The sequence below is a fragment of the Bombyx mori genome, chromosome 22, assembly GCF_030269925.1.
Source record: "Bombyx mori chromosome 22, ASM3026992v2".
Taxonomy (NCBI): Eukaryota; Metazoa; Arthropoda; class Insecta; order Lepidoptera; family Bombycidae; genus Bombyx; species Bombyx mori.
Window position 1 is genome coordinate 4,115,132 of NC_085128.1, and position 19,073 is coordinate 4,134,204.

General features: G+C 40.4%; 1 protein-coding gene across 1 annotated transcript in view; it reads left to right on the forward strand.

The window, feature by feature from the left end:
- Positions 1-3,451, forward strand: part of LOC101747227 (cystinosin homolog) — a 74,191-nt gene extending 70,740 nt beyond the window's left edge. The window contains exon 10 of the mRNA XM_012695321.4: positions 1,185-3,451. Within this exon, the coding sequence (XP_012550775.1) occupies positions 1,185-1,296 (112 nt within the window). The 3' untranslated portion in view covers positions 1,297-3,451. The remainder of the gene's footprint in view (positions 1-1,184) is intronic.
- Positions 3,452-19,073: the final 15,622 nt, after the last annotated feature.

Consider the following 19,073-nt stretch of genomic DNA (forward strand, 5'->3'; position numbering starts at 1 on the left):
TTTCGCATATTTTTTTGGTGTACAATAAAAAAATACTCTCTCTCTCTCTCTGTCTCTCTGTCCGTCTCTCACGCGTACATATGTTTGCCTGACGCGGGAATCGAATCGACTATCCTCAACCCAGCGGTCAGGAGTGCTAACTACAGCGCCTACTTCTGTTTGACAAAAAGCAAAATAAAACCCAATATTTTTGGTGCGTACGTTCTTTATCTAGCTCTTTAGTGAGCTCGTACGCCTATAGTCTAAAGGCATATGGAAGGTATCCTATGTTATTTGCCCTTATGTACCCTTTGAGAACTTATCCGCCGCATTTCAGGACGATCGGTTGAGTTCTTAAGACTCTGACGTAAAAGACAAACGAACAAATGAAGTCAATTTCGAATTTAGAGTATTACTCGTCAAACCAAAAGACCCGTTTTGCTGGCCGTCCTATGATTTGACTGGATCACCAGTTGGGCCAATTTGAAAATTGTCTGAAAATTTGATCGACATAGTCCATCCTTTTCGGATTCTTTAAGGAACGTATAAAAATGCACACATCGACTTTTGTATATGTTTTTTTATTTTATTGCTTTGATGGGTGGACGAGCTCGCAGCACACCTGGAGTTAAGTGGTTACTGGAGCCCATAGACATGTACAACGTAAATGCGCCACCCACCTCGAGATATAAGTTCTAAGGTCTCAGTATAGTTACAACGGCTACCCTACCCTTCGAACCGGAACGCGTTACTGCTTCACGGCGGAAATAGGCGGGGTGGTGGTATTTACCCGTGCGGACTCCCAAGAGGTCCTACCACCAGTGATTACGCAAATTATAATTTTGCGGGTTGTGATTTTTATTACACGATGATATTCCTTCAACGTGGAAGTCAATCGTGAACATTCGTTGAGTACGTATTTCATTAGAAAAGTTGGTGCCCGCCTGCGGGATTCGAACACCGGTGCATCGCTACATACGAATGCACCGGACGTATTATCCTTTAGGCCACGACGACTTCAAATTATTTATATTATAATTATACATAGATTGTTGTCGTATTAGTTGGTCTATGTATTTGACGTTGACGTTGCCGTTCTGCTGTTATTTTTTTTAAAATGAAATTAATCCGATGTGGTCACCGAATGAAATACTAAAATCATTTTCGTTTTCGATTTCATATTGATACAGATAATTTGTTTACAGGCAATCTCGGTATATACTGATTCCCGGAACGACTGTATCAGAACATGAAGATGATTCGGAGAATGATCCCGAGACACGATCAGAAACACCTTATCAAGGAGACCCTGCTTAAAATATCTTCACGACTTAAAAAACATTTTTTTATAATCTTCTATTATACGAACAAAGAGGGCTTTAATTTACCTCACTGCGGATATAATTATATGGTGCTTCGGCGACTTTGTGACCGGGTATTGAACATTTTCGAGGATCTATTTGGCTTAAAGGAGTACTCGTAGAAGAGTAGAATCCGAACTCTATTAAAGTAACTAAATAAATAAAAACAATTTTCGTTTTTACAACCTCACTGGTGGAAGGATGTAAGTTCGCGCCTGAGATCAATCCAGTAATCAAATTAGAATCTCATGCTTTGCAGAATGCTGTATCAGGAATATACACGGATTTGGGAATCTATGAACAAAGAAAAGAGATAGCTGTATGAGGGATGTGTTGGAATCCTCAACTTTTCGTTTATCTATACTAATTTATAAGTCTACAGTGGTTTTTACGGATGTTACGTTATAACCGTTCTGTTATGACTTGAAACTTGGTATCCATGTAGAAAATACAAGTACTTAATGGATAGGCTAATATTTATATCAGTGTTGGACTCCCTACACCAGTTGCGGGTTCGTTAATGGTGAGAATATTTGTGGGGGTGAGAAATAATAATGTTAATTTTAAATGCCCAGCGAAGCGGACGGGTATAGCTAGTTATAGATAATTCTCTAAAATGTGTGTCTAAAATGTGGATAACACATGATGGATGTAGTGTCGGTCATTTGTTTGATTGAGCATAGATTGTTCTTCAAAAATAATCTGAATTTACTTTATGAATAGTCGTGTACGGAATCGGAAACATTGACCATGGATCGATGGCACAAGATGACCTTCATGAGCCAGACTCATGGTGGTGTATTGTGTAGTTCTGAGCTCTTGAATGCGTGGCTAGAAAAGGACAGGAACATAATCGGATGAACTGTGTTTGATTTTGTAACGACACTCGCGTGGAAAAATTTTTTTGAGAATACACAATTCGTCTTACGAAAATCAAATTGTCGTTTCTATAGAATTTATGATGTGGATTTTTATATTTTTCAACAAAAATCAATCAGCATGCCGTTAGCGTTAGCAAAACGATCATAGCAGATTGAGATTGAAATGCTAATTCACAACAGAAGAAGGTATCGCCATAACGCTAAATGACTATCGTGTGCTGAAGGTGACACAGAACAACATATATCTAGAAGAGATAATATTATAGTTCAGTTACATGCGATTATATGGCAAAGTAAATAACCTAAAGATGAAAATATTAATTCTCACTGTTAAGTTGTGTAATTAGCCAAATTACTTATTTTGCTTTTCGTTATGAAACAGTCTTCGTGTCGGTGTGATGATGATCAATAGTGATGTGTTCAAAGTGTTAAATGAAACAGAACCTCGTCGAAGATGATCGTGATAACGATATGGACGTTATATATGAACAGTGTATTGGGATAATATCTGTGAATATTGCTATTTTTATAAATCGATTACGTATACCAGGTAAAGTATTTTTAAGATTCTGTTTCAAAACTGTTAAGTAAGCAGTGAACAAAAAATAACTCTTTACTTAAGAAGACTAGTATAAAAGCGAATTTAATACAATCTAGCCTTCGACCGTAGTGAATAATTTTGTATGGTGGTACAAATAATATTATAATGGATAATAACTAAAACTAATTTTACGGTTAATATCGTGTTTTTTATAGTCTATATTTATGGTTCTATGTAATTTGTGTTTTTTAGAATTTTGATACGAAGCATTTTAGGGTTAGCACCGTAAGCTGTTAGTTAAAAAGATATTTTATTAGAATAAATGTGTGCAAATTAAGAAGTTATTACTAAAATTTATATATGATGTCATAAAAACTAATGTGTAACTATTAATTTTGATTCATAATGTCAAAAAAGTATGGATCAAAATTAATAATTAAGTAAAGTACTGCATCGCCTACATTCATTATTAAAATACTCATTTTTAGACCAAAATATTTTGAACAGTAACCAAAATGTGTCTTATATAGTAATCTGTATACCATAACAATATATAGGTTATTTATATTTAGAATATGGCTAGATAGATTTTGTACTTTTGTGAATTAGCGAATATAATATATATTAATTTATAATTGAATTTGTAATTACCTATAATAAAGAAAACACCGCTATCAACTGCACAGTAATACTTAACATTTGAATTTATAAAGGTTTCTTTCACTAAACTATAATAATTTTAATAGGTACATTAAAAACCTGGAAACTGGCGTATCCATAGTCATTTCGCACTATATAATCTCATTTTTTTTACCATACTTATTCGTTGGTAGACTATGTGGCTATTCAATCTACCGTACTGATAGGTGTGTTCACGTTCTCAATCAGAGAGAATTTGCTAACACTAGCCCTAGCAAAACAGTGTTTCTCGGACTCCACCACCGGATCGGAATCGCGACTGAAAAGATCTGGCGAGAAACTCGGGGGGTTGTGTAGAAGCGAGTTCGACGAGAACGGTGGCCGGTGCTTAGAATGCCTAAAAGCACTGAGAGGGGTTTTGGGGGATCCGATAATATATGAGAGACGGCGGCTTTACATTGACCCGTGGCCTGGGTGGCATATGATCAGTGTGCTTAGTGCGAGTTTTTTAACGTTCCCGATAGCGTAAAAGTTACCTGAAAATGTATGCAGCTGGAACAGCGCCCCTAGCGGCAAACATAGGCAAACGTTCCAACTCCATACAAATTTGACTTAACTTTTACGCTATCGAGAACGTTAAAAAACTCGCACTAAGCACACAGTTATAAGCGTTCGTCAACTGCATAATGGTACTGATGTAATGGTATTGAATAACAAAAATATAAGTTGTATCTACCCCCCTTTTTACTCGTCTTTCCTTGGGTTGATGTCTACATTGATTTCGTCATCTCATAGGTGACAATCCAATCAAGTTGTTAACTAAGTTAATAGCACGTGTCGATAGTAAACGAACGCGTGTTTGATTTTACAAACGGATCGTGCTTGGCTCGTCAACAGTACAAATGTTTGTATCGCTTGAGTCGAGGTTTATTGATGTTAAATATAGTTAATAAAAACTTACGTTTTATGATGCTACACTAGTTGTGTTGTGTCCGTACAAAACTTATTCACTGGAGCAAATTTGTTTGTAGGCAATGATTTGATTTAAACAAAATGGTTTAAAGGGAAATATAACTATATCTCCGAGCTTTGCTGGTATTTTTTTTTTTTTTTCATAACGCTCTTTTGTTGTCTTTAAAGCGGTTAGTTGCCCTCAATTAAGAGAAATAGTATTAACATACGCTCATAGATGTCGGGAGAGTTGAAAACACGAATAAAACAACATTTTCTGAAAAGAAATCATACCTAGATCGATTTATCGCCCCCGAAATCTCCTGTATACTATTAATTGTGACGAAATTTTTGTTGTATCTACATAATTTTACACATTACAAAGAAGGCTATGACATAATAACATCATCGTGTTTGGTGGCCCGCAAGTAGTTTCAAGAAATTGATGTTCTTCATACAAGGTTCTTCATTGGTTGTCATAGACAAAGAGCTTTGGTAATAATTATAAGAGTTAGTAACATTCTAAAACCAAAAAGACTTGGGTATGAAATTAGACTGTAATATGAGGAGATGTTGTCTTAACTAGACCTGGATGGGCTGTGTGAAAGAGGATTGCGAGATATGGGTGTGAGTACAGAGATGATGTGAGGAAAAAGGGGATATAGACATAGTGGAATAAGGACAAGAAGATGAAGAAACAAACGTCTAATACCATGAAAAGATTTTTTTTTACGTGATATCGTCTTTACATCGACGAACACCGGCTGCACGAATGAAAAACTGTCACGTTCCGCCTGAGTCTGAGCATGCAAGCGAGAACGCGGAACGAGTGGATAGAGAGCCACGATCGGCCCAAGCGTTGACTTGTGACACATTTATCCCTTCTCGCGTGACGTCAGAGCTAGCAGTTCGAATAGTTCTGCCACTAACGTACCACCAGTGATTACGCAAATTGTAATTTTGCGGGTTGGTTTTGCGGTAATCATGGAGGTTCAGAACAAAAAAGATCTAATAAGCCTTAGAAGCTTTTCAGAAAACGCGCAATGTAAACATTGAAACACGTTTCAAACGGCTGTCTAGCGTTCATAATATATTAAGGGAATTAAATCACGACAGATAATAATATATATAATTAAAAATACAACGGAGATAATGAGAGAGTGTAGTACGCCCAGTCATGTGACGTGCGATATCGTTGGAGGATGCTTTTAATATTGTAATTATTTCATTCAGACGTAAATTTAACTGAATTTTCTATATTCCATACTAAGATTAAAATGTAAGCGGACTTAAGTAGTAGGTCATATGGTAGGTATATTCTAGATTTATAACGAAACAGACTTATCAGTAAAGTATCCAAATTTAAGTCTAGTTTTTCGTTCGACTCTAGCAAACTGATTTTGACTGTGGATACTCAAATTGTATTATTTTATCATTCTGTATATATTTTTGAGACACAAGTCCCAGTTTTACAGTACAACAGCGGAAATAGGCAGGATGCTAGCACCTACCCGAGCGGGCTCACAAGACGTTCTGGCGCCAGTACTTATGCAAATTTTATTTTTTGCGGGTTTGATTTTTATTATACGATGTTATTCCTTCACCAAATTTTGATTTTACTCATTTTATTTTAGAACAAATGAATATAATTTATATACAATGTAAAAAGCCTTATAGTTTCAAAAGTATAGTTTATTTTAAAAGACTTTGTTTTTTGAGGGAAAGTTAATTAAATTGGAATACTTTTAATAATCGTGTTAGAATAAAGCTGCGAACAGGGCGTGCTTGAACTTTGCGCAAAGCGATGTGATTCCTCAACACTCAAAAACCAGCAGAAAATACAAAGTTTTTTTCTTTTGAGCAGATGAATTCAAAACATTTAAATGTTTGAAAAATGTGCAATGTTTTAAATAAAACAACTTTTACGATTTGATCTCGCGCTAACTCGATATATTCATTTTATTATTTGCAACGTTAGTAAACTTTTCAGTCTTCGTGATGACGGATTTAATTATGACTAGGACTCGCGAAAACATAAGGAAATGTTAATTTTCTTTGTTTTTCTTTAAAAAATTTAAGTGGATTTTGAACATTTCACCGTAAACAACAGCTTTTTACTTTATATAAAAAAAAATATGGCAAAAAGTGAAAAAAAAACTGGTTGAAGACTGATTTTCCTAATTTTTCTGTTACTAAAGACAGAATAAAAGCGGTAGGTACAAAATAATTCTTCTTCCGTAGTACATTTTTGGAGATTACGTTTTACCCCGTCTTCGATAAACAATGTATTTTCTAGTTTAATAAAAAGTTATGTATGAATGTATGTTGAACACTGAACTCGTTAACATTTTATATCTGTGGAATGGTATTATACTTAGTCTGGCCATAAATACTGAGACAAAGGAAAAAAAAATCTATTGCAAATGACATGTATTACTTTTACAGTGTGCTGCTAGTTTAATGCATAAATATAAAACAATTTAAAGTATAAAAAGCTTATTCGAAGTGGTCTCCACTGGCTGCAATACAGTCCTTTAAACGTTGAGGCCAGTTATCAATAGAACCACGCACTCCACGCAATCTTTCTATGGGAAAATTTTTCACTGCCAATCGTACGGATTGTTTTAGGGACTCCAAATTATCATGGCGTTTAGAGCAAGACGTACTCTCTAAAACTGACCATAAATCATAATCCAGCGGCTTAATATCAGGACTAGACGACGGCCAGTCTTCAGCTCTGATGAAGTCCGAAACGTTCGTTTCCAACCAAGACTGCGTAGACCGAGCTTTATGACCTGGCGCCGAGTCTTGCTGGAAGGACCATTCTTGATTATTGAACATTATTGAACAAAAGTATGGCTCAGTCACTCCTTCATAGCTAATACCCCACCAAACCATCACTGAAGTCGGATAGTGCCAACGTTGCACTCTGTCGACTAATTGGGAAGCTTCCTTAGAGCTTTGAGCATAAATACGGTCATTTTGTTTGTTAAAATGTTGCTCAATTGTAAAAAATTTCTTATCCGTAAACAAAAATTTTCTATGACCTCCCTTTGCGTACCGCTTCAGTAGTTGTTTCGATTTTACCACCCTATTCTCTTTTAAATGATCAGTTAAGAAATGACCAGTACGTCTCTTATAGGCTTCAAGTCCTAAGTTATCTTTTAAAATACGCAACATGGTTCTAGGTGCTATCTTCATCTCCCGAGATAAAATCTTTTGCTTACGGACAGGATTTCTTTGAATTCTTTCCCTTACTGCTTTGACCACCTTTTTCGTACAAACACTACGTGGACGGCCAGATCTTTTTCTGTCACAAAAAGAGGAGGTCTCATTGCACCTATTAATAGCCCGGTACACAAACATTTTACCAAGCGTATGGAGAGTTTTAAAAATTGCATTTGGTTCCATACCTACTTTGTGTAATGCAATCATAGCGATTCGGTTCTCTTTATCACCCCACTCCATTTTAATATCGCAAAATATTGTACAATGTATTGGTGCCAAAATGAGAAAACTCAATGAGCAATCATATAAAAATGACATTCCAAATTCAAATGTAATATTTTGTTTATTTTTAATTGTAACAGTATTTAGGGCCAGACTAAGTAGTTAATACCTAGAATCTAGATAGTAATATGGACAGTAATGGTTCGAATCCACAAATCAAAATTGTGAAACTTTGAAAAATATGTCAAAATCTCGCGAAATATTTCAACTTTCGAGATCGATTTTAAAGTAAGAACCATAGATAATAAATATAATTAATATTTAAGAACAGACATTTCAAAATGTTTATAGAAAATATACTTCGTAAAAGGAGTCTCTAATTAATATACATCTGAGATATAAAGCAGCATAGTGTTTGCCTAGCTAATTAAGGTGCATTAAGAGCACCGATATCATTCCGCATGACTGTCACACGTCACAAAAAAATATTAATTTTACACTCACGAATGCAAACCTTACGTACACAAATAGATAAACATTATGTTTAGTAGCAAGAACTATGACATGTTTTTCCACTTAAATGGGATTTGCTCGAGAGTTATAACGACAGTGCGAAATTAGTCATATTTTTATTGGTGGTAGGAGCTCTTTTTAGTCCGCACGGGTAGGTATCACCACCCCGCCTATTTCTGCCGTGAAGCAGTAAAGCGTTTCGGTTTGTAGGGTGGCGCAGCCGTAGTAGTGTAAAATTAAGACTTTAGAACTCTTGTCTCGATATGGGTGGCGACATTTATGTTGTAGATGTCTATGGGCTCCGGTAACTAACACCAATTGGGCCGTAAGCTCGTCCACCCATCTAAGCAATAAAAAAGACAAATTAATAAAATCATTTCTATGACACTTTAGCGGGGTAGTGGTACCTACTCACAAGAGGTTCTACCACCAGTAAAAACGCGCTTTGTGATTGATTTATATTAAAACTAGCTGACCCGGCAAACATTGTTTTGCCATATATAAGATTTCTAGGGAATTTCTAGTGTGGAAAAAAAAACTAACTTATTGTAAGTGTGTAAGGATGTGGTAAATGAGTGAAAGAGGCATGTAGCGCTGTGAACGATGAGGGAATATATAATAAAAATAATAAAACCTCATTCAACCACATAATACCTCATTATAACAAACAAAAAATGTCCAAATAAAAAAAAATATGTTAGGGGTGGACAACCCTAATCACTTAAGGGTATGAAAAATAGATAGTAGCCGATTCTCAGGCTTACTGAATATGCATAAAAAAATTCATGAGAATCGGTCAAGCGGTTTCGGAGGAGTATGGGAACGAACATTGTGACACGAGAATTTTATATATTAGATTAGAATTTATTAACGCCTTGTTTTTAGCGTCTAAACAAAAAGTAGGTATGTAAATACAAACACGACATACGACAAATATGACCCAAAACGATTGCTCTTGAAAACGACTTCAATATTGTTACACGTCTAAGACGGCTTACACTTGTATTTGTTCAAGTGTCACGTGAAAAATACACATGGTATTTTCATAAAATAAATTAGTAAATTTTCGAAACGCAGTGCAATTGAGAAACACGATACCTTACTACTAAATCACGCTAATTCTGCACAATAACAAATATTACAATTATAATCTTTCGCCCTGTCGAATTATTTTAGTTTAAAGTTTTGATCATTTGAAGCTGAAAATGTTTCAGCATCAAGTGGAGTTTGTTAATTATGTTTTATTATCTTATTTTCATTGGTTCATGTTACGAACGACGTGGTTGAGTTCAAAATACCTTAGAATTGGGTAAGTTGGCAGATCCGAATCGAATCAAGAGCAGAGTAAACAAAAGGGAATAAGGTGAAGAAACTTACTAAATAAATTATAAATAACAAAGCAGCAGTAGCAGAAGCAGATTCTTCGTAGAATCAACCACCGGATCGGAAACGTGACCTACTGAGAAGATCCGGCGAGAAACTCAGTAGGTTGTGTCTATGGGTTAATTTACTCATCGAGCCCTTCGACGCAGCGGACGCCGCGACGGGCTTGGAGAGGACGGAGACCGGCGCTTGAGGTACCTAAAAGCACCGTTAATGGATCGGGAGGATCCGAAATGACACGTGTTTTAGGCGACGTCGACTGTTTACCATTCGGTCCACAGGATCGGGTATGGAGCTCATCTACTCACCCAGTTACGCTAACATAACCCCTAGATTACCATCTCAGGTAGGAAAAAAAAGGACTCCTAACTGACATTAAAATCTCGATTATCTCCTATTGCTTGTTCTAAATTTGAGCCGGAACGCATGACTGATCATGATAGAAATAGGCAAGCTATCCTTTATATAGGCAGCATCCACCTATACGGGCCCACGGTATGCTTTTCCACAAGCGATTACACAAATTATAAAAATATAACTATAAGATATTTTTATAGTCTGCTCCGTCAATATGAAAAAAAGAAGTTGTTTGTTTGCCAATTTCTATTTTCATAACTGTTATTGCAAGAATTTCTAGTTTATTATTGTCGTTTAATGTTATATCTAGGTATATATTTGTTCCTAAAAGTAACATTATTGGTGCTAGACGGCCGTAAAACTAAAGTCCTCTTTCACTTTGTCTAGTTCTTTGGGCTTTTTTCATATTATTCAGAACTATTTGTTTTCTAAAACTGCATTCTTATATCGCATTATTAATATACTTGCAATTTCAAATACGTAGAAAAAAATGTGGTGCTATTTCAAACGTGTTTTACTGATGGTAGTACCTCTTATGAACCCTTACTCACCCACCTGTCCTTGTGAAACTAGAAAGGCCTCCGGGCCACCAATAAACCCTCAATCATAAAAAAAAACCATTGAGTTGTCGGGGTAAGTTCGCCTAGATGGCGTCATATGCATCATTTCATTACTAGCTTACGTATCATATTCTTGGGTCTCGCTGAATGCCATAGACAGAAGCCTTCAATTTTCTAAATCATGTATTTCATTGCATATTGAAATATTAAAAAAAAATCAAATTCTTCTTGCATATGTATCAAGTATGTCAACTTTCCTTCGATCAACAATACTGTTGATCGAAGCAACTTTCGGATACTTTTTTCGTTGATACGGAAAGAAAGGAAATATTTTAGCTCTCGTGTCGAAAATTTCATTGTTACATTATGAATGAGACTTGCATAAAATTTGTAGACACTTCCTAGAATAACCAAATCGATCATATTCCATCACCATATCTCCCTTAATAAACACATCTATCAGCTAAATTGCTTTAAAAAAACAAAGAATGTTTATTTTGAAACGTATTAGATAAGATCAATTTGCGAAGCAGCAATGATTTTGTGATTAACAGTTTCTGTTCTTTGTCGATAATAAGGTCGATTCAAATCATAACACTACCTACCTACGGTGATAAAAAAATCCAAGTTAAAGTTTTTAAGTATCCAGTGTCTTATAAATCCAGCATTGCGCCCGCAGCAGATCTAAACAGCGGTCACTGTGCTTAGTGCGAGTTTTTTAACATTCTCGTTAACGTAACAGTTAGCCCAATTTTGTATGCAGATGGAACAGCGTCCCTAGCGACAAACGTAAGCAAACGATCCCATTCTATACAAATATGAGCTAACTTTTACGCTACCAAGAACGTTAATATCATCGTGTCTATAACTATATTATACTATTAATACCCCTATATAATTACAGCATGTATGATCAGCGTTAACTATGAGACCATTTAGTTTGTAGATATTTTTAAATAGATTTTTAGGTACAGGGGCGAGACCATCAAAGCGCGGTGCTGTAGCATTTACTCCTTCCAGTTACCTAAACTAGTACAGTTCCTAAACTATTTGGGAGACAGACGAGCATACAGGCTACCACCGTCTATCTAGAGCGTGGGTAAGGACAGGGAAAGAACTTTGAAGTTACACACCGCTTTATGACCGAAAAGCCCATCACAATGTATCTTATCCCAAATGAATCTGCGGCCAATGAAAACTGTTCAATCACTTCACATTTGCATCATTCAGTGCTGCGTTAATATTTATCACATCAACTGAGGTATCCCCGTGCGTATTTGATGTGAAAGCCTATAATGATTGAGCAATCAAATTCCTACAATTTACTCGAAGTGAGAAGTAGAATTTAGTATATGGATTAGTATTTTTAATAAGCATTAACTATCTTTGTAATCTATATAGAAGTATATTAGCATCAAATGATTGGATCTTTGTTTACATCGAATGTTTTATAAACCGCTCACGATTCCGTAACATGTTTGGACGTGTGCCAAACCGCTATAAAAACTCCCTCGTATGCTTCAATATTTTTACAACCAGTTTTTTTTTTTTTTTTTTTTTTATTGCCCTTGTAGGCAGACGAGCATACGGCCCACCTGATGGTGAGTGGTTACCGTCGCCCATGGACTTCAGCAATGCCAGGGGCAGAGCCAAGCCGCTGCCTACCGTTTAATACTCTCCACAAGCCTCGTTTGAAGAAGGACATGTCATAGCGCTCGGGAAACACCGTGGAGGGGAGCTCATTCCATAGCCGGATGGTACGTGGCAAAAAAGACCTCTGGAAACGCACTGTGGATGACCGCAGTGGCTCCAGGTAGTATGGATGAACTCTACTCCGGTGGCGGGCGGTGCGATGGTAAAAACGAGATGCCGGTATCATCTCGAACAATTCCTCAGAGCACTCCCCATGGAACATACGGTACAAAATGCAGAGGGAACCGAAGTCCCTCCGCAGACCCAGAGGCTCCAAACGATCCGTGAGAATGGGATTATCGACAATCCGAACGGCCCTCCTCTGTATGGAGTCAAATGGAAGAAGCTGGTATTTGGGAGCCCCGGCCCAGAGATGGGAGCAGTACTCCACGCGAGGCCGGACTTGTGCTTTATAAAGCAAAAGCCTTTGTCCAGGCGTGAAGTACCGCTTCGCTCTGTTGAGGACTCCCAGCATTTTGGACGCCAACTTGGCTTTGCCTTCCAGATGACTCCGAAACTGGACATCGCTCGAAATCTCGACCCCAAGTATCCCAATACTCTCGGAAGGTTGCAGGGATACTCCTTGGAATTGCGGCGCCATGACAAAGGGGTCCTTCTTCGCAGTGAACGCGCAAACTTGTGTCTTTATCGGGTTGAATTGAACCAAGTTCAATTCACCCCATTCGGAGACTCGCCTCAGAGAGTTCTCCACTTCAGACACAAGTTTAGATCGTCTCTCTTGCACCGCGCTCCGAGAGAGACTCTGATGGCCGATATATCGCGCATCCCCCGTGCTGTCATCCGCATAGCAATGCATGCCATCAATAGACAGCATGTCATTGATATACAGGATGAAAAGCGTGGGGGAGAGCACCGAACCTTGTGGAACGCCAGCGTTAATGGTCATGGTATCAGAGCAGTCACCGTCTACAACGACCATGATGCTCCGCCCATCCAAAAAGCTAGCGATCCACTTGCAGAGACCCTCGGGGATTCCGTAAGATGGTAGCTTCGACAGAAGTGCCCTATGCCAGACCCTGTCGAAGGCCTTCGCGATATCAAGGCTCACAGCAAGAGCCTCGCCCTTGCTCTCCAAGGCTTCAGCCCACCTGTGAGTAAGGTATACGAGAAGATCGCCAGCTGAGCGACCGTGACGGAAACCGTACTGTCGGTCACTGATCAGCTGGCGATCTTCAAGATACTTCAGGAGTTGTATATTTATTATTCGCTCCATCACCTTGGAAAGCAAGGAAGTTATCGCGATAGGCCTATAGCTCGATGGGTCCGACCGGTCACCCTTCTTGGGGATAGGGTGGACGTGGGCGGTCTTCCATGAAGACGGAACCCTGTTAGCGCAATAAGAGAGGCGATACAGACGCGTTAGCGCAGGCGTCAGCTCAGGGGCGCACGTTTTCAGAACCACTGCGGGGATGCCGTCTGGCCCACTCGACTTATGGACGTCCAGGAGTCGGAGTTCCCGCCTGACTGCACACTGTGTAAAGCAGATCTCCGGCAGGGAACTATCACACCGGGGGATGTTCGGTGGTGTGGCACCCCCGTCGTCCACGGTCGAGTTCGAGGCGAAGAGTTTGACCAGAAGGTCAGCCTTCTCTTTCGCACTATGGGCCAGACTGTCATCGGACTTTCGCAGTGGTGGGAGACTAGACCTGCAAAAGTTTCCTTCTGCGGCTTTGGCGAGCGACCAAAAAGCACGGCTCCCAGAGGGATAGCTCTTTAGTCGCTCGCCAACTCTAGCAACGTGCTCCGACTTCGCCTTGGCAATAGCCTTCTTGTAGGACCTGGAAGCGGCGTTATATTTCCGCCTTTCCTCTGAGATGTTAGGGTCCTGACGTCTCCTGGCATTATCCCATGCCACGTATGCGGACCGCTTGAGGTGTGCAGCATCCCTGCTGGCATTGTTATACCAGGGTCTGCTGCGACCCCCAACGGGCACTTCAGAGGAGGGAATAAACAATTCCATCCCCTGGAGCACCACGTCTTTAAGACGGTCCGCACAGACGTCAGGATCAGCAGAGGAAAAGCAGAACCGCCCCCATGGGTAGGATGCGTAAAATTCACGCAATCCATCCCAATCTGCTGACAAATACTGCCAAACTCTTCGATACCTGGTCGTCGTTCGACGACTAGGACGAGAGAGTGGTGTGGCAGCACGGATAAGGCAGTGATCAGACGATCCAAGCGGAGCGTCGACCACTACACTGTATCCGGCTGGATCGGTGGTCAGCAGAAGGTCCAACAGAGAAGGCTCGTGCCCCTCAATATCTGGGACACGGGTGGGCTGTGTCACCAGCTGGGAGAGGCCGTAGGCCAGGGCGAAATCGTAAGCAGCCCGACCCGGTAGGTCAGTGGTTCTGGACCCCAACCACTCTTGGTGGTGAGCGTTAAAATCTCCAAGAACCACCACCTCCGCAGATGGGTACTGCTCAAGCACGCGGCTAGTCCCCTCTTGCACATGCTCTATCAGAGCTGAACCTGCATCACTGCTCTGGGACCTGTACAGGCACGCGTAGACTCGGGTACAACCCCCATGGTCTACGCGCAGCCACAAGAGGGACAGGTCCCGTTGTTCGAGGCCTCGTAGACGGCGACAACAGACATCAGCCCGGACGAATACACACACCCCGGCTTTACGCAGGAAGTTGTGCTCCAATACGTAGCCGGGGTATTCAAGGTACGAAGTATCATCCGGAGCAGATATCTGCGTCTCCGTCAGAAAAAGGAGGGCAGGCTGCGCCGTCTCAAGATGGTGGTGTACGGCGTCGAGGTTGCTGTGTAGGCCCCTTACATTGCTGAAATCCACATTAAATGTGGAATGGGGCATCGCCGACAAAACCCTTTTCCTTTTTTGTACTGTCATGTTTGATTTTTTTTTGTTTGGAGAGTGGGAATGGGTGGGGTAGGAAGTTCGAAGCGAAATCATGACGATACCTGAATAAAGCGCGGAACACAGTACGTGCTCGACCACGGGTTGCGTGAGAGACTGACGCAGGGCATGGAAGGGCCCCCAGTCCACCCTGCGTGCGATCGCCGGGATCCACTCCGGTCTCCGACTCCGGCACGACGACCGCACGGCAGGATTTTACACCGGTTGGCGGGACAGCTTCCCGGGGCGGAGTTTAGTAGAGACACCCGGGTTCAGGTCCCCAACTGACCGGCGGGCGGCGGCGAACACCGTTTCACTGGGTCTCCCTATACCCCCGTCAAACAATCACGTCCCGCGAGCTCGCACGCACGTCTGCTCCGCATGTTCCAGGCATCATCAAGATTCACCCCGAACAAGGAAGAGGAAAGGGAAGGAATAAAACTGGCTCTCCAACCCACACGCCGGAACACAGCTAGGCTATTTGGCGGCGGACTCTAGTTGGAGGGTGGTCGCCAGCCAGTCGGACAAGTCCTACCACCGATTATGTGTTCGGCTCCCGTTTTGCACCACCCAGGGGTCACTTGTAGGGAATCGCGGGTTAAACCTACGGAAGCGGGAAGCAATCAACCCCCACACATTCTTCCTATTCGTACACTCTTGACAGAGTGGTCGTGGTCATGCATCAGTCGGATGCGACCTGCCCATGACTCTCGTGGGAAATAAGTGCAGTGGTTTCCCGTTGCCTTCTGCACCAGCATTTTAGGGGGTATTTGATCCCCAAGGTTTCTGACGCCTCTTCCGTATAGGTTATCTTGACGGGTGTGTATGGTTATACCGCCATTGCTCGGTCGCCATTGCCCCGTTGGTTTTCTAGCAGGGAGTACCACGGCAACCTGTTGGTCGCCGCCGCTATCCGGCGCGTGCAGGTGGGGTTGACAATTGGGCCGGTGAAGGTAGCATTCCGATCTCCCCCTTACTCCCCGTTTAACACATTAATAAATAATAAATAAATAAATAAATATTTACTAACAATTACGCCACGGTAACTGATCCCGTGATAAGTTCGTAAAGAACTTGTGTTACAGGTACCAGATAACGGAAATAAATGTAAGATTTTTATTATACAGGATTTGGATTGTTGTAGGATTGTTGAATTTGATAGAAAATCACTGAATCAATGTCATGTAATCGTCTGATTTCAAGAAAAAAAAAACCTAATTATGAAGGCATTTGTGATTGCGACAATTAAAAAGTCCAAACATACCAATGAAATAACATATAACTCTAAGATTCTGTTACTAAGGCACCGGAATATCTAGGAGACTCTGGGAAAGACTAATCCGAAGATATTGAGAATAAATCTATTAATAAGAGACTTAAAAACATAAAACACATATTAAAAACAAAAGAAGGTAATTCAGGTGCTTAGTACCAGAAATTGACATAATTACTTCAGAGCGCCGCGTAGGGCCCGCTGACATACTTGGTAGTCAACGTGTTAACGATTTTCAAATTGGAGCTCTTTCTTAACGACACTCATCTATACTAATATTATAAAGCTGCAGAGTTTGTTTGTTTGAACGCGCTAATCTCAGGAACTACTGGTCCGATTTGAAAAATTCTATCAGTATTAGATAGCCCATTTATCGACAAAGGCTATAGGCTATATAACATCACGCTAAGACCAATGCAAGCGGTGCGCCAATAAATAATGTTTCAAAATCGGGTTTTTTTTCCTTTTCAGAGCTTCCGCTGCGTGCGCTGCAGAAACGGTTAAAGTTTCGCTAAAATAAATGACAGAATTGTTGTAAAAAATGATGACAGAATGAATGTAAAAATAGTCAGCGACAGCATATGTCTGTATGTTAAGGTTGGCTCACTATAACGTTTTTTATGCTGACCAAATTTGTTCTAAAATAAAGCATTATTTGTGAACTATTCCACGCGGACGAAGTCTCGGACAAAATCTAGTTTTTTTTATTTTTTTATTAGATGGGTGGACGAGCTCACAGCCCACCTGGTGTTGAGTGGTTACTGGAGCCCATAGACATCTACAACGCAAATGCGCCACCCACCTTGAGACATAAGTTCTAAGGTCTCAGTATAGTTATAACGGCTGCCCCACCCTTCAAACCGAAACGCATCACTGCTTCACGGCAGAAATAGGCAGGGCGGTGGTACCTACCCGTGCGGACTCACAAGAGGTCCTATCACCAGTAAATGTTATGTTAATAGTTGTAATATGTAATGTAAAATAATCTCATAGATTGTCATATATGCACTCATTTGCCTTTAAATAAATATCAACATATTTTTACTTTGATGTCAGTAAATACTTTGGATTAAAACATTGCTTTATACGTTTTGCAATTTGTGAATACTTACTTTATTCGTAGCCAGGAACTGACTGAACAGCCTACAGTCGTGGTAACTTCTACGGTAGTGCGAAACCCGGGTTTGTTTTACTTAATACATTATTATAACAAAGTTTGAGGGCGTATTTGGAAAAACTTACGGGCTTTTCGATTAACGATGGCCAGATAGATAGCTCGTAGATATAAAAACAAACAACTAGTCATATATAAAATACCAATCAATCTGCATATATCGCCTTCATAGGGAAAAACACGAGTTGTATCTAAGAAGTGTGTAAAATTATTTTCGTCACTATTTCAATGTCTTACGTCTCTGACGCAAGTGAATTTGCAACTGTTTACGAGAGTACATCAAAAATATCTTTTGTGCGTTGCTAGAAGCAGTCACTGTGCGTTCTACGAGAAATTTTGTTTGATAAATCGTAGCTTAAAACGTTTTTTTTTTAAAGAAAATGTAACAATGTGACGTAGACTTTATAGGTGTCACACACGCATATTACTCAGCAAATATATATTTTTTTAAAGTTTAGAACTTAATTTAAATGTAATTCAACGTAAAACTATTTTAAAAATGATTATTAATAAAATGTATTATGGGATTTTACAATATCGCTTAATCGTGATAATTTTAATACCATTTTTTTTTTTTTTTTTTCGGGTAGAGGGCCGAACCTCCTACGAGGTCCCCGCGCAAAAGGGGCGCGCGGGGTATGTGAGACTCAACGGTCTGCATGGTGTTGCGAGCAGACCGCGGGCCCAAGGATTTTAGGACCCACCCACTAAACGACTCCCCTGCACTCTTACACCCGACGTCCGATCCCCTCCGAGGTCAGAACCCGGATGAGGTAGGGGGGCTACCGCGGTCAACACTACAACCAGACGGCGCGGCTCACCCCAAGGACGCCCAGCCGACGGAGCCTTCGAGGCGAATCGAAGGCTCTGAAACGTCGGCCGTCTCGGTACGGCAGCCCGTCGGGCCGCCCAGACGGTGCCGCTGGTGTCCCGGAATACCCCGCTGGACCAGAACCAGCCTGCCGGGTCGGGACGCGATACACCGTCGACCGGTCGCTCTAATCACTCCACGGCAGCGCGCTAGAGTGCTGGTAGCGCGCCGCGCGGCCTCACCCCCTCAGGTCGCCCCTTGACCTTCACCGGGGGGAGGCCGCCACCTACAATAATTTTAATACCAAAATCAACAATTTTTTTTCAAACCACGTTACTTCTTTTTAAATGATATTTTATAATCTGTACATGTATACAGAATAGGATAAATACTCGCTAGTATTGGCCTCTATTGTCTTACACTTGAATCGTCACACCAGAAATATATTAAGTGTATAATCTATGCACCAGAACATATCATTTTAGGTGCCACAGATAACACAATTATTGAGTAAAACTTTTTGTTCAGACAAGAACAGTAAAACATTAAAGACTCGAGCAAACAAAAGATAATACACAATATAATGCAATGCACAAGTGTCACGAGAGCTCTTTTGTGAGCGCA